Genomic DNA, 15,816 nt, shown 5'->3' with positions numbered 1-15,816 from the left:
ACAAAGTAGGTAGCCTCAAGTGTATAGAACAGGGGTCAGGAGCCTCATTGTTGGCCCCCACACACATTCAGAATCGGTAACACCATTTACAATTACAGTAGTAGCCTAATACAAAATCATTGATTATATCAGGTTGAATAATATAGGCTACTGAAACCAACCAAATACTATTTATTTTGGAATGCAGCCAAATATCAGCCTGCCCAACATGAGCACCATGGACAGCTTGGGAACCAATAGTTTCTGTTTATTAATTAATTAATTAATTTAGTTAGGTTGTCAGTAGGATACCAATGAGGCCAAGCCCCAACTAGATGCCAACAACAAAAAGTGTGAGTGAGTTTGAAAAATAAGTGGCACGATTCAGGAAGAAAATGGCCACAAGACAGAGAGAAGTGCAGACATTTCAAAGAAGAAAGGACACACTCTTACACAGTCATAGCTAATGCAGCTATGCTTCCTTACAGTCATAGCTAATGCATCTTACCACATTAAGAGTAGTATTTAGAGACTACATTAGCATGTGTGTGTGTAAGAGAGACAGAGATAATGTATATGTGTGTGTGTGTGTGTGTGTGTGTGCGTGCGTGCGTGCGTGCGTGCGTGCGTGCGTGTGCGTGTGTGCGTGTGTGTGTGTGTCCTACCCTCTCTTCATCTTGGTGAAGTCCACAGCCACCAGTCTGTAGGACATGGCCTTCTCATTCAGGTAGCGGCTATAGCGACGGATGAATGTGGACATGTCATAACCTGCAGAGAGGGATGGGGGGAGGAGGGGAGAGGAAGAAAGAGGGGGAAAGAGGGGGAGAGAGAGAGAGTGAGAAAGAGAGGGAGGGAGGGAGGGATAGAGGGAGTGGGGAGAGAGATAGATGGAGAGAAGGGGAGAGAGAGGGATAGAAGGGGGAAAGAGGGAGAGAGAGGAAGAGAGGGAGGGGAGAAAAAAAGAGAGAGAGGAGAGAGGAAGACAGAGGGAGGCGGATAGCAGGTGGTGGGTAAAGAAGTAGTGGCGGGATAGAGAGAGAGAGGGATGTGACATGACACAGTGAAATATGTTACAGTGGTGCCGTGACCCGGATACATAGTTGGGCTCAGCTCAACCAGCTGGGGTCCCAGGGGGGTGTGGAGTGAGCTCAGTGGGATGAGTGGAACCATGTTGAATTGCTTCAACTCTCTCCTCAGTATAAATACAGGCCACCGCACCATCACATTGCTAGCTGTTCGGTGGCATAGCTGTCCAGTGTGGGGCAAGTGAGGGTGGAAGCAATACAGACAGGCTATGTAGTGACACCAGTTACATAAGAAATTTGATTAAATATTTGAAAATCCCCACCAGACTCTGACCAAATTTGATCTTAGCCTGCATCAGCACCCCCAGTTCAAAGCATCTCCCCATGGCTGTGGTCAGGTAAGGTCAGTTCAAAGCATCTCCCCATGGCTGTGGTCAGGTAAGGTCAGTTCAAAGCATCTCCCCATGGCTGTGGTCAGGTAAGGTCAGTTCAAAGCATCTCCCCATGGCTGTGGTCAGGTTAGGTCAGTTCAAAGCATCTCCCCATGGCTATGGTCAGGTTAGGTCAGTTCAAAGCATCTCCCCATGGCTGTGGTCAGGTTAGGTCAGTTCAAAGCATCTCCCCATGGCTATGGTCAGGTTAGGTCAGTTCAAAGCATCTCCCCATGGCTGTGGTCAGGTGAGACGAGGCTAGGGTACCTTGGAGCGCTGACTTGTCCAGGAAGTTGTTAAGGTTGAAAAGGCTGTTTCTGGATGCTAGGTACTGAATCAGCCTCTGTATGGAGGAGAAACAGAGGGTGATAGGTCCTTGATTTGTGTGTGTGTGTGTGTGTGTGTGTGTGCGTGTGTGTGTGTGTGTGTTTGTGTGTGTGTGTGTGTCATGATATTTTGCAGCAATTTGTTTTACATTTAACAAACACAATCAGGTGTTCAGAATGAACCAAACACGTATTGTATTAATCATCATCACAACGGGTTTATTACATGTAACATATACTGTACTCACAAATAGGAAATAACCAGACATTTTGAGCCGCTACCTTAAATGATTACAGTGGTGCCGTGACCCAAATTCAAAGTCTCCAACACAAATCTCCTTCCTTCAGGCTAGGTTGTAGTGCAGCATGTGGCATATGAGCAAACAGTAGCTCGCATGCAGCCGGGCCAACCGCCATGCGAGATAGAGACTGCTGGTCGCAGCTAACAAGGTACAACAACGGCACCACTATATTACTGACATCATCATTCCTACAGGAAGTAGCCCTAATGTCACTGGGTTGGACACAGCTGCTATTACCTGATCGGCTAATCGTTGCTAGATTCTTGGCAAAAGAACCTGCCACATTCACCCAGGACGGACAGGCATAGCACTGTTCACACCCATCTAGACTACAAATTATTTCACAAATCTACAGAGCACAATTATTGCTGAATACCATGGAGTGGCTTAGCTTGCAATGTAATATTGACAGCTGTTCAAGGTCACCAACATTGCAGTTTATTGGGCAAGCCCAATCTACTGTCATCATGTCTACTGTGTCATCATGTCTACTGTGTCATCATGTCTACTGTGTCATCATGTCTACTGTGTCATCATGTCTACTGTGTCATCATGTCTACTGTGTTATGTCTACTGTGTCATCATGTCTACTGTGTCATCATGTCTACTGTCATCATGTCTACTGTGTCATCATGTCTACTGTGTCATCATGTCTACTGTGCCATCATGTCTACTGTCATCATGTCTACTGTGTCATAATGTCTACTGTGTCATCATGTCTACTGTGTCATCATGTCTACTGTGTCATAATGTCTACTGTGTCATCATGTCTACTGTGCCATCATGTCTACTGTGCCATCATGTCTACTGTGTCATCATGTCTACTGTGTCATCATGTCTACTGTGTCATCATGTCTACTGTGCCATCATGTCTACTGTGTCATCATGTCTACTGTCATCATGTCTACTGTGTCATCATGTCTACTGTGCCATCATGTCTACTGTGCCATCATGTCTACTGTGTCATCATGTCTACTGTGTCATCAAGTCTACTGTGTCATCATGTCTACTGTGTCATCAAGTCTACTGTGTCATCATGTCTACTGTGTCATCATGTCTACTGTGTCATCATGTCTACTGTCATCATGTCTACTGTCATCATGTCTACTGTGTCATCATGTCTACTGTGTCATCATGTCTACTGTCATCATGTCTACTGTGCCATCATGTCTACTGTGTCATCATGTCTACTGTGCCATCATGTCTACTGTGCCATCATGTCTACTGTGTCATCATGTCTACTGTGCCATCATGTCTACTGTGTCATCATGTCTACTGTGTCATCATGTCTACTGTGCCATCATGTCTACTGTCATCATGTCTACTGTGTCATCATGTCTACTGTGTCATCATGTCTACTGTGTCATCATGTCTACTGTGTCATCATGTCTACTGTCATCATGTCTACTGTGTCATCATGTCTACTGTCATCATGTCTACTGTGTCATCATGTCTACTGTGTCATCATGTCTACTGTGTCATCAAGTCTACTGTGTCATCATGTCTACTGTGCCATCATGTCTACTGTGTCATCATGTCTACTGTGCCATCATGTCTACTGTCATCATGTCTACTGTCATCATGTCTACTGTGTCATCATGTCTACTGTGCCATCATGTCTACTGTGTCATCATGTCTACTGTCATCATGTCTACTGTGTCATCATGTCTACTGTGCCATCATGTCTACTGTGCCATCATGTCTACTGTGTCATCATGTCTACTGTGTCATCAAGTCTACTGTGTCATCATGTCTACTGTGTCATCAAGTCTACTGTGTCATCATGTCTACTGTGTCATCATGTCTACTGTGTCATCATGTCTACTGTGCCATCATGTCTACTGTCATCATGTCTACTGTCATCATGTCTACTGTGTCATCATGTCTACTGTGTCATCATGTCTACTGTCATCATGTCTACTGTGCCATCATGTCTACTGTGTCATCATGTCTACTGTGCCATCATGTCTACTGTGCCATCATGTCTACTGTGTCATCATGTCTACTGTGCCATCATGTCTACTGTGTCATCATGTCTACTGTGTCATCATGTCTACTGTGCCATCATGTCTACTGTCATCATGTCTACTGTGTCATCATGTCTACTGTGTCATCATGTCTACTGTCATCATGTCTACTGTGTCATCATGTCTACTGTGTCATCAAGTCTACTGTGTCATCATGTCTACTGTCATCATGTCTACTGTGCCATCATGTCTACTGTCATCATGTCTACTGTGCCATCATGTCTACTGTGCCATCATGTCTACTGTGTCATCATGTCTACTGTGCCATCATGTCTACTGTGTCATCATGTCTACTGTGCCATCATGTCTACTGTGCCATCATGTCTACTGTCATCATGTCTACTGTGCCATCATGTCTACTGTGCCATCATGTCTACTGTGTCATCATGTCTACTGTGTCATCATGTCTACTGTGCCATCATTTCTACTGTGCCATCATGTCTACTGTGTCATCATGTCTACTGTCATCATGTCTACTGTGTCATCATGTCTACTGTGTCATCAAGTCTACTGTGTCATCATGTCTACTGTGTCATCATGTCTACTGTGCCATCATGTCTACTGTCATCATGTCTACTGTCATCATGTCTACTGTGTCATCATGTCTACTGTCATCATGTCTACTGTGCCATCATGTCTACTGTGCCATCATGTCTACTGTGTCATCAAGTCTACTGTGTCATCATGTCTACTGTGCCATCATGTCTACTGTGTCATCATGTCTACTGTCATCATGTCTACTGTGTCATCATGTCTACTGTGCCATCATGTCTACTGTCATCATGTCTACTGTGTCATCATGTCTACTGTGTCATCATGTCTACTGTGTCATCATGTCTACTGTCATCATGTCTACTGTGTCATCATGTCTACTGTGTCATCATGTCTACTGTGTCATCATGTCTACTGTGTCATCATGTCTACTGTGCCATCATGTCAAATACTACCCCCTTTGTTGTAGTAAGTGTAAATAGTAAGCCGAGTCACAACTTGAACAGAAACTTACTTTTTGTGTATTACCATAAATATGGTATTAGAAGAGACATAAAAGTCATCAATTTAGTCGTCAATTTAAAAATGTGCGTGTATCCTCACCTCATTGCCGTACATCATGAGGTGGTGTGTGGTGATGAGGGCCTTGAAGACCACCACCCAGCTGCTGCTGGCCGTCCTCTCCAGCAGGCTGTCCGCCAGGTGGGGCACACTCACGTTCAGCTCATTGGTGCAGTGGATCAGGTCTGGGGGAACAGAGATGAACAGGAAAGAAGAGATGACCTGTCAAGGTCATGACCCTAGGAAGAAGTATCAGACCTGTGTCCCTTTCTGTGTCAGTGACATTGAATAGCGACCTGGGTAACAGCCACCAGACTGACTGACTGACTGAATAACTGACTGGGCTTTATTGATTGGCTGGGCACACTATTGATTGTGTCAGTAATGGTGGAGAGCTGAAGCCACCTAACCTAATCATCAGTATTTAGACCAGAGTGGGAATACTCCCAGTCAATAACAACCCCCTGCCCTCTACACTACAGTAGGACTACAGGATGGTCTATAAGGACACTACAGTAGGACTACAGGATGGTCTATTAGGACACTAGGTCTACAGGATAGTCTATTAGGACACTAGGTCTACAGGATGGTCTATCAGGACACTAGGTCTACAGGATGGTCTATTAGGACACTAGGTCTACAGGATGGTCTATTAGGACACTAGGTCTACAGGATGGTCTATCAGGACACTACAGTAGACAGTAAAGTAGGACCAGAACATTACACACAAATCACTGAGAACAAGAAGCAATGGTTTATTACAGAATGGCCCCAGTGGCATCTTCATGCTTTTGCTGTGAAATTGCAGTGCCTACTACACATATGCATAGCCTACTACACTAGGGCAGATTAACTGTAGACCAAAATAATGAGCACATAGGTTGCAGCTAGGCTGTTCATCTGTCTATTCTGCAGGTCAGTCTGTCACTGATCATTGTACTCTACCTCAATGAGCAGAGCACGCTATTAGGCTCGATGCGCAATTATTCCTTCTACACCAGAGATATAGGCTATGTCGGAAAATATGGCCATGGTGTGAAGGCGATAGTCGTTGGCAAGCCTGTAGACTACATGGGGAATTCAACCATATAAAAATAGAGGCCTTTAGATAGGCCATCTGTGTTACAATGCTTTTGTGGTGTAAATGTGCAACATGGGTTGTGTTCACCTACAGTCAAGGTGTTTCTTCTTTGGTCCGCTGACCTCATGCGTCGTGGCCTTGCAGACCGCTTTGCTGATAGCAGAGCCGCTCATGCTGTGCTGCGCCGCGGCGATCCGGTCAGTGATGGACTGACCCGACATGTTCCAGAGGCAGGAGCCGGGAGACGAGAAGCAAAATGTCTTTAGTGATAGAAAGGCTGCCCTCGGAACAACCTGGCCGTCTGAGAACAAAAACGTACACTGACACGAACCCGACAGAATTCATACGGCGGCCAATTAAAACAGACGGTTACATTCAGTAGAGAGCCAGACTGGCATCTGAATGACCTGAAACAGGAAAACCGGGTGAAAACTGCCGGCGCGGCACCAAAATCCGCCTTGAATGATCCTGGAGGTCGCGGTGCTACTATGTCTCTGTGGAACCGGGTGAGATGCTACTATGTCTCTGTGTAACCGGGTGAGATGCCGGCAGGCAGCCTACGAGCACGGACACGCTGGACGAATACGATCCTTTGAGGCGGTGAACATTGATCAAGTCTTCGCTGGCTAATTATTATGCGACAATCGCTCTAGCTATTAAAGATGACTTGTTTTTTTTACGACGTTTCAAAAAGGCATAGCCAATTCTTTTTCACAAGCTTCACTGTCCAGTGGAAATTCTTAGGCAACGGCTCCTCCTTGATCCATGTCCATTAAATCTGAAGCCATCTTTTTACAAATGTTTTTTGGTAATGTTGCCGATTATTCTTTTTTTCTACTCAAAATGATGCGTAAAATGGCAGTGTATGAATCAGGTGACTTGAGAAAGGGGTTGATTGGGCAGCGTGGAGGGTCCGGGGAGGGCATCTTAAAGAGGAACAGCTGCTTGAGCTGTCTCGCGCTCCAGCATCCCCACTATTACATGGAAATCAGACCAGAAGAAGCTCAACGGGGGCGGGGGGGTTAGTGTGATACTGGGGGGGTTAGTGTGATACATATTGGGGGGTTAGTGTGATACTGGGGGGTTAGTGTGATACTGGGGGTTAGTGTGATACTGGGGGGTTAGTGTGATACTGGGAGGTTAGTGTGATACTGGGGGGTTAGTGTGATACTGGGGGGTTAGTGTGATACTGGGGGGTTAGTGTGATACATACTGGGAGGTTAGTGTGATACATACTGGGGGGTTAGTGTGATACTGGGGGGTTAGTGTGATACATACTGGGGGTTAGTGTGATACTGGGGGGTTAGTGTGATACTGGGGGGTTAGTGTGATACTGGGGGTTAGTGTGATACTGGGGGGTTAGTGTGATACTGGGAGGTTAGTGTGATACTGGGGGGTTAGTGTGATACTGGGGGGTTAGTGTGATACTGGGGGTTAGTGTGATACTGGGGGGTTAGTGTGATACTGGGGGGTTAGTGTGATACTGGGGGGTTAGTGTGATACTGGGGGGTTAGTGTGATACTGGGGGGTTAGTGTGATACTGGGGGGTTAGTGTGATACTGGGGGGTTAGTGTGATACTGGGGGTTAGTGTGATACTGGGGGGTTAGTGTGATACTGGGGGGTTAGTGTGATACTGGGGGGTTAGTGTGATACTGGGGGGTTAGTGTGATACATACTGGGGGGTTAGTGTGATACTGGGGGGTTAGTGTGATACTGGGGGGTTAGTGTGATATTGGGGGGTTAGTGTGATACTGGGGGGTTAGTGTGATACTGGGGGGTTAGTGTGATACTGGGGGGTTAGTGTGATACTGGGGGGTTAGTGTGATACTGGGGGTTAGTGTGATACTCGGGGGTTAGTGTGATACTGGGGGTTAGTGTGATACTGGGGGGTTAGTGTGATACTGGGGGGTTAGTGTGATACATACTGGGGGGTTAGTGTGATACTGGGGGGTTAGTGTGATACTGGGGGGTTAGTGTGATACATACTGGGGGGTTAGTGTGATAAATACTGGGGGGTTAGTGTGATACTGGGGGGTTAGTGTGATACTGGGGAGTTAGTGTAATACTGGGGGGTTAGTGTGATATTGGGGGGTTAGTGTGATACTGGGGGGTTAGTGTGATATTGGGGGGTTAGTGTGATACTGGGGGGTTAGTGTGATACTGGGGGGTTAGTGTGATACTGGGGGGTTAGTGTGATACTGGGGGGGTTAGTGTGATACATACTGGGGGGTTAGTGTGATAAATACTGGGGGGTTAGTGTGATACTGGGGGGTTAGTGTGATACTGGGGGGTTAGTGTGATACATACTGGGGGGTTAGTGTGATACTGGGGGGTTAGTGTGATACATACTGGGGGGTTAGTGTGATACTGGGGGGTTAGTGTGATACTACCCAGTTGCTACTCATTGTTGCCTGGATGGACAGATGCAGGTAGCTGTAGGGGTGGGTGGGTGGATGGATGGATGGATGGATGGATGGATGGATGGGTGGGTGGGTGGGTGGATGGATGGATGGATGGATGGATGGATGGATGGATGGATGGATGGATGGATGGATGGATGGATGGGTGGGTGGGTGGATGGATAAAGAGACCATGAGCAGCCTTAGTTGGTGTCGAGAGCTATCCTATTGTTTTAATAATTAATAATAATAAAGATTTGCAATAATGCCAGGTCTGGAATGGCAGTCTATGGTTCATTTGGGGGTTAGAAACATGTGTGCTGTAAAAAGGTAAAGAGAGAAAGAGACCCACTGTTTTAATTCAAGTTCAGGATATTAAGGATGCAGCACAGACATGCTGTATTACAGGTAGCAGAACAATAGTATTACCTAAAGTCATGATACAGAGATTGTGTAGCTAGCAGGATTACTTCAGAAATAGAGTGTAATAGCTTTACAGAATTACAGTGGAATATTACAGAATTACAGTGGAATAGTACTACAACAGTATTCCCACAGAAATATGATGTAACGATTTTACAAAAGGACAGTGTAGTAATATTATTACATTATTCAAATGTAATCATATTACTACAGTATTACAGTTGAACAACATGAAGGGGGTGATTGTGGGACTGCGCTGAGATCCTGACCTCTGACCTGCAGCCTTCCTGTGCACCACAGTAGTGTGGCGGTGTGAGACTGACTGGTGAGTCTCTCCACACAGCAGCCCTGGCTATAATCACAGTGTAGAGCACCTGTCCACACGGCCACGTTGTCTGAGGGAGACGGAGAACACTGTTCTCAGTAGTCTAGTTGCATTTCATGGGAAAAAGTAATTTCTACACAATACTACTAAAGCTCATGTCTTACACATGCTGGTGTGTGTTAAAGGAGTAGTAAAGGGAAAATGCATGTTTAGCCCTGTTTTAAGGTTACTTATGATCATATACAATGGTTCAGATCAAAACGTTGACAAAGCTAGCATTTTCGAGATAGTTGATAATTGCTCTACCACCGTTTTGGTCATACAATGGATGTGGGTGGGCATCTTGAAAAAATCATTCAAAAACATGTTAAACTCTCGATTTCAAAGACAAGAAGCTCACCGAGGGGGTAATTGGTGTCCGTTGGTGTTCTGACATCAAATTCGCGGCAAAGTATGAATCCTGTCGGGTTTTATTGATAATTTTATGAAATCCCATGACTTGTATTGAAGCGACCGTTGTAGATGTGTAGATCAATCCGCAGAGGGGATTCAGGAAGCGGAACTACTTACGGTAGCTATTGTTATTGTTTATGTTGCTAGGCTACCTAGTTTGCGGAAGTTTACACACATATGTGCTGCGACTAAATAGTTCTATGCTAAATATTTTAAAAAGCCTTTCCAGATGAACTAGAATCTTACTTTATGGTGAATTATGACAGAACGCCAAGTAACACCGGTGAGTTTCTTTGAAATCGAGTTTAACATGTTTTTGAATGATTTCTCAAGATGCCCATCCACATCCATTGTATGACCAAAACGATGGTAGAGCAATTATCTGACTTTCTCAAAAGTGCTAGTTTTGTCAACGTTTTGATCTGAACCATTGTATATGATCATAAGTAACCTTAAAACAGGACTAAACATGCATTTTCCCTTTACTACTCCTTTAAGTGGATACAGACAGCCGTCATAAACACATCCCATCAGATGGTCTCTCCCCGTGTCCCCAGTCTCTAGTCTCTCCCTGAACAGTGTATTTGTCCCCCCCCCCTACAGGACTTTCATATGATTAGTAAAGGAGCCCAAGTTTCTGTATTCACACTGTATCTATGTGGAGCAGGTAGTGGACAAGTGCACACTTCAGGAATAAGGGTGAAGAGTTTGGACACAGGAGGACAGTATTTGGACACAGGAGGACAGTATTTGGACACAGGAGGACAGTGTGCCACTCGTCAGGTCTTGGCACATGACGAGCAGCGAACTCTCTCCTTGGAGTTGTTGCTGTAGCCAGGGAGGACCAGCAGATCAGGGTCGGCCTGAGGTACAGCTGTCTCCTCATTGGCCAGGATATGTTCTACCAGGCACTTGGCTGCCGCTTCAATGTTGGTGTTCTCCTGAGAGACAGAACAGGACAGTTAAACCTTCACAGCCTCCTGGCTCACTTGAAGGGAACGGGCCTAGGTCATACATGGTGTATTTGATTTAAAGCTGCCCAATGACTTTTCCTGAGCAAGATTTGGATTTGTTTTCCAATTTTCACCCTAATCGACACCGAGTGTATTGTATGTCTTCACTACAAGCTCAATTTATTTAATTACCAATAAATAAAATCTTGTGAATGTTTTTGCAGCAGCATTGTGGACATCCATTTCCCAGCATTACCTGTCAATCATATGCAGAATACACACTTTAAGTGAACAGGTGACGGTTAGATCAGCCAACCAACCCAGGCGCACTGTGAACATGCTGACATTCTAGAAACGTCATGCCTGGTTATAGTTTATGGTTACAGCAATCAGTGCAAAGTGTGAGAGCATGCAAGCAAGTGGCTGTCTGCTGGTACTGGTTCCTCCCTCCCTGCTGGTACTGGTTCCTCCCTCCCTGCTGGTTCCTCCCTCCCTGCTGGTTCCTCCCTCCCTGCTGGTTCCTCCCTCCCTACTGGTTCCTCCCTCCCTGCTGGTTCCTCCCTCCCTACTGGTTCCTCCCTCCCTACTGGTTCCTCCCTCCCTGCTGGTTCCTCCCTCCCTGCTGGTTCCTCCCTCCCTGCTGGTTCCTCCCTCCCTACTGGTTCCTCCCTGCTGGTACTGGTTCCTCCCTCCCTGCTGGTTCCTCCCTCCCTACTGGTTCCTCCCTGCTGGTACTGGTTCCTCCCTCCCTGCTGGTTCCTCCCTCCCTACTGGTTCCTCCCTCCCTGCTGGTTCCTCCCTGCTGGTACTGGTTCCTCCCTCCCTGCTGGTTCCTCCCTCCCTGCTGGTTCCTCCCTCCCTGCTGGTACTGGTTCCTCCCTCCCTACTGGTTCCTCCCTCCCTGCTGGTACCTCCCTCCCTGCTGGTTCCTCCCTCCCTGCTGGTACTGGTTCCTCTCTCCCTACTGGTTCCTCCCTCCCTGCTGGTTCCTGCCTCCCTGCTGGTTCCTCCCTCCCTGCTGGTTCCTCCCTCCCTGCTGGTACTGGTTCCTGCCTCCCTGCTGGTTCCTCCCTCCCTACTGGTTCCTCCCTCCCTACTGGTTCCTCCCTACTGGTTCCTCCCTCCCTGCTGGTTCCTCCCTCCCTACTGGTTCCTCCCTCCCTGCTGGTACTGGTTCCTCCCTCCCTGCTGGTTCCTCCCTCCCTACTGGTTCCTCCCTCCCTGCTGGTTCCTCCCTCCCTACTGGTTCCTCCCTCCCTGCTGGTTCCTCCCTCCCTGCTGGTACTGGTTCCTCCCTCCCTACTGGTTCCTCCCTCCCTGCTGGTACTGGTTCCTCCCTCCCTGCTGGTACTGGTTCCACCATGTTGGTAAGGTATACCTTCCTTGCTACTAGTTCCTGGCTGGCTCATTAGAGGAAGCCATGAGGAGCAGAGTGTGAGGAGGAACTCAAGGTCCACACTGCACTGGGACATCTTACACCTGCCTGTAGACATTCCCATCATATTACCCCTCCCATCACTCTCCTCCTCCTGATTGGTTGATAAATAGATTGATTGCCATTTTTCTCACCTTGGCAGAGGTCTGGAACCAACCAACAAAGCCGTTTTCCCTGCAGAAGGCATCCATCTTGGGCAGGGGGGCAAAGACCTGGTCAGACTTGTTAGCCAACAGGACTGCAGGGACAGGCTTCCCATGGGCCACAGTGACCTTTGTGTCCAGGTCGTCCTTCCACTTGAGCACGGCATCAAAAGTGGAAGCCCGGGTCACGTCAAAAACCACCAACGCCCCCACTGCCTCCCGGTAATACACACGCGTCATGTTGCCATAGCGTTCTTGCCCTGAGACAGACAGACGGGCAGACATAAACGATCAGGGTCAGACAAGGGCAAGAAAACGAAAGAGAGAGTGAGAGAGAGCGAGAGACAGTGAGAGCGAGCGAGAGAGAGCGAGAGAGTGAGCGAGAGTGTGAGAGAGAGTGTGAGAGAGAGTGTGAGAGAGAGTGTGAGAGAGTCAGAGAGAGAGTGAGCGAGAGAGTAAGCGAGAGAGTTTACACTCATGTGACTATGAGGCCAGCTGAGCTTCTGGACTCAAGACCAGCATTCCTCCTCGGCACATGAAATAACTGTGGAGGCCAGCTGACATCAGGCCCTCCCTCGGGCTCTGGGGATTTAGAGTTAGGCTACTGAATAAGGAGGTTAGGTAGAGAATACGAACCCCTGATAAATGTGGTGAACATAAGCTATAATAACCCCTAGTCCTTTAAAATTAAAATCGACACATCCTTAATTGTTTTCATTATCTGTTCCTGACAGTAGAACATAATGGGCGTTTTAAGGATGATTGTGAGAATCTAAGGAGCTGACCTACCGGCGATGTCCCAGAGCTGGAGGCGGATGACGGTGTCCTGGTCCCACTGAAGCGCCTTCAGCGCGAAGTCCACGCCGATGGTCGCGCGGTAGTGTTGAGAGAAGATCTGATGAACGTACCGCTTGATGATCGACGTTTTACCAACTCCGAGGTCTCCGATCACCAGGACTTTGAACAAATGCTCCTGCTGCATGGTGTAAGTTTGAGCACCAACAAGTAGGTCCGACTCCAGTCGACTGACCCTGTCACGCTCGGCTCTGGACCACAGCCTGGTCTCTCCACAGATAGCCTGGTCTCTCCACAGATAGCCTGGTCTCTCCACAGATAGCCTGGTCTCTCTACAGATAGCCTGGTCTCTCCACAGATAGCCTGGTCTCTCTACATTCCGATATTCCTTCCCCGTTTAGTCCGACATTGTCATGGTCTACAAAAAGCGCTTGAACATCATATCAACTCACTTCAAAAGCTTCGTAGTTCGATTAAGTCTTTCTCATAGACTAGCCACTTTTGAAACATGAGACAAATGTTGGATGACGACTGTCTTGGACTGTCCTCCCCCGGTTCTGGACCCAGCTGGACAGCTGCGGGGTTGTTCGCGCAGGGATGTTAAATGGATTGGAATCACTTACTGTTTTGGCTATAATTCCTGAATCACGGAAAGGGTCAAGTAACAGCAAATTAACTTCTCAATAAATCCATGTACATTGTGTAGGGTAGTCTTTTCATCATGTAGATAGTTTTCAGAGCTTCTAGCCTACTCACAATATTTACTTTCCTGTTGAAAGCCTGTTGCACCTTTCTAAGTGGTGAAGCCGCCTCTATGGATACTTGACGTGTCCGCTCGTAATATGAGAATCAGCCATCAACCAGCAGGCCAGTCGAGAATCACCCATCAACCAGCAGGCCAGTCAACCAGCAGGCCAGTCAACCAGCAGGCCAGTCGAGAATCACCCATCACCCATCAGGCCGGTCGAGAATCACCCATCAACCAGCAGGCCAGTCGAGAATCACCCATCAACCAGCGGGCCAGTCAACCAGCAGGCCGGTCGAGAATCACCCATCAACCAGCAGGCCAGTCAAGAATCACCCATCAACCATCAGGCCAGTCAACCAGCAGGCCAGTCGAGAATCACCCATCACCCATCAGGCCGGTCGAGGGCTCATAAGCCCGCACTGATTGCTTGATCACCTGGGTGCGATTTTTAGTGTCAAAAAGAGATGCCAGCTGAATAAACAACGCCCCTCTAAGATGACACAGCCTTTCTAACATCTGTATAATCGCAAATAGCTCAAATTTGTGTATCCTCCATTCGGATCGGCTCACAAATGTAATGTAATACCTCGCTGAGGCGTGGTAATAAATCGGTCTTGTGTCCGGGGCAGCAATGCCATGTTCAACCACTAGAGAGCACCTCCAACCTGAACGCTGCAGTGTGACTGATCTGACGGGGTTGGAAGTCTCGGCTTGGGGTAGAAATCTACAGCAAACACACAAACCTACTACAGGCATCCTACAAACCCTCTGTGGGAACCTAATACAAACATCCTGCTAACAAACATTGCCAGAGGCTTCCCCATGGAATCAAAATATCATTAACTGAACCATGAGTGAATTTGTAAATAACATGAATCATTTTATTTTTTTCAAAAACAGACTGAAAATACAGCTCATTTTATACACGAGGGCCATATTTACAGACAGCATATAAAACTCAAGACAAAAATAGATCCTTAGTGTTGATGATGGGACAGTGCATCAAAAACAACAGTAACAGCATATCCACAGCTCTAGGAACAGTACAGCCGTTTCCACAGCTCTAGGAACAGTACAGCCATATCCACAGCTCTGGGTACAGCCGTATCCACAGCTACAGGTACAGCCGTATCCACAGCTCTAGGAACAGTACAGCCGTATCCACAGCTCTAGGTACAGCCATATCCACAGCTCTAGGTACAGCCATATCCACAGCTCTAGGAACAGTACAGCCGTATCCACAGCTACAGGTACAGCCGTATCCACAGCTCTAGGTACAGCCGTATCCACAGCTCCAGGTACAGCCATCCGTATCCACAGCTACAGGTACAGCCGTATCCACAGCTCCAGGTACAGCCGTATCCACAGCTACAGGTACAGCCGTATCCACAGCTACAGGTACAGCCGTATCCACAGCTACAGGTACAGCCGTATCCACAGCTACAGGTACAGCCGTATCCACAGCTACAGGTACAGCCGTATCCACAGCTACAGGTACAGCCATATCCACAGCTACAGGTACAGCCGTATCCACAGCTACAGGTACAGCCGTATCCACAGCTACAGGTACAGCCGTATCCACAGCTACAGGTACAGCCGTATCCACAGCTACAGGTACAGCCATATCCACAGCTACAGGTACAGCCGTATCCACAGCTACAGGTACAGCCATATCCACAGCTACAGGTACAGCCGTATCCACAGCTACAGGTACAGCCGTATCCACAGCTACAGGTACAGCCGTATCCACAGCTACAGGTACAGCCGTATCCACAGCTACAGGTACAGCCATATCCACAGCTACAGGTACAGCCATATCCACAGCTCTAGGAACAGTACAGCCGTATCCACAGCTCTAGGTACAGCCATATCCACAGCTCTAGGAACAGCCATATCCACAGCTCTAGGAACAGTACA

At 47.4% G+C, this 15,816-nt stretch overlaps 2 protein-coding genes across 2 annotated transcripts in view; both read right to left on the bottom strand.

The window, feature by feature from the left end:
* Positions 1 to 6,445, bottom strand: part of LOC311318995 (phosphatidylinositol-binding clathrin assembly protein-like) — a gene marked incomplete at both ends in the record, with an annotated part of 44,094 nt that extends 37,649 nt beyond the window's left edge. The window contains 4 exons of the mRNA XM_084450429.1: positions 645 to 747; positions 1,703 to 1,778; positions 5,186 to 5,328; positions 6,316 to 6,445. Of these exons, the coding sequence (XP_084306555.1) occupies positions 645 to 747; positions 1,703 to 1,778; positions 5,186 to 5,328; positions 6,316 to 6,445 (452 nt within the window). The remainder of the gene's footprint in view (positions 1 to 644; positions 748 to 1,702; positions 1,779 to 5,185; positions 5,329 to 6,315) is intronic.
* A 4,159-nt stretch (positions 6,446 to 10,604) lies between these two features.
* On the bottom strand, positions 10,605 to 13,338 carry rab38c (RAB38c, member of RAS oncogene family; the record flags this gene model as incomplete). Its single annotated transcript, XM_084450427.1, has 3 exons — positions 10,605 to 10,766; positions 12,348 to 12,616; positions 13,146 to 13,338. 3 exons carry the CDS (start codon positions 13,336 to 13,338, stop codon positions 10,605 to 10,607), a joined length of 624 nt encoding a protein of 207 aa, XP_084306553.1.
* Positions 13,339 to 15,816: the final 2,478 nt, after the last annotated feature.

This window comes from Borostomias antarcticus, assembly GCF_949987555.1.
Source record: "Borostomias antarcticus genome assembly, chromosome: 15".
Lineage (NCBI taxonomy): Eukaryota > Metazoa > Chordata > Actinopteri > Stomiiformes > Stomiidae > Borostomias > Borostomias antarcticus.
This window is presented reverse-complemented; position numbering and strand designations above follow the sequence as displayed.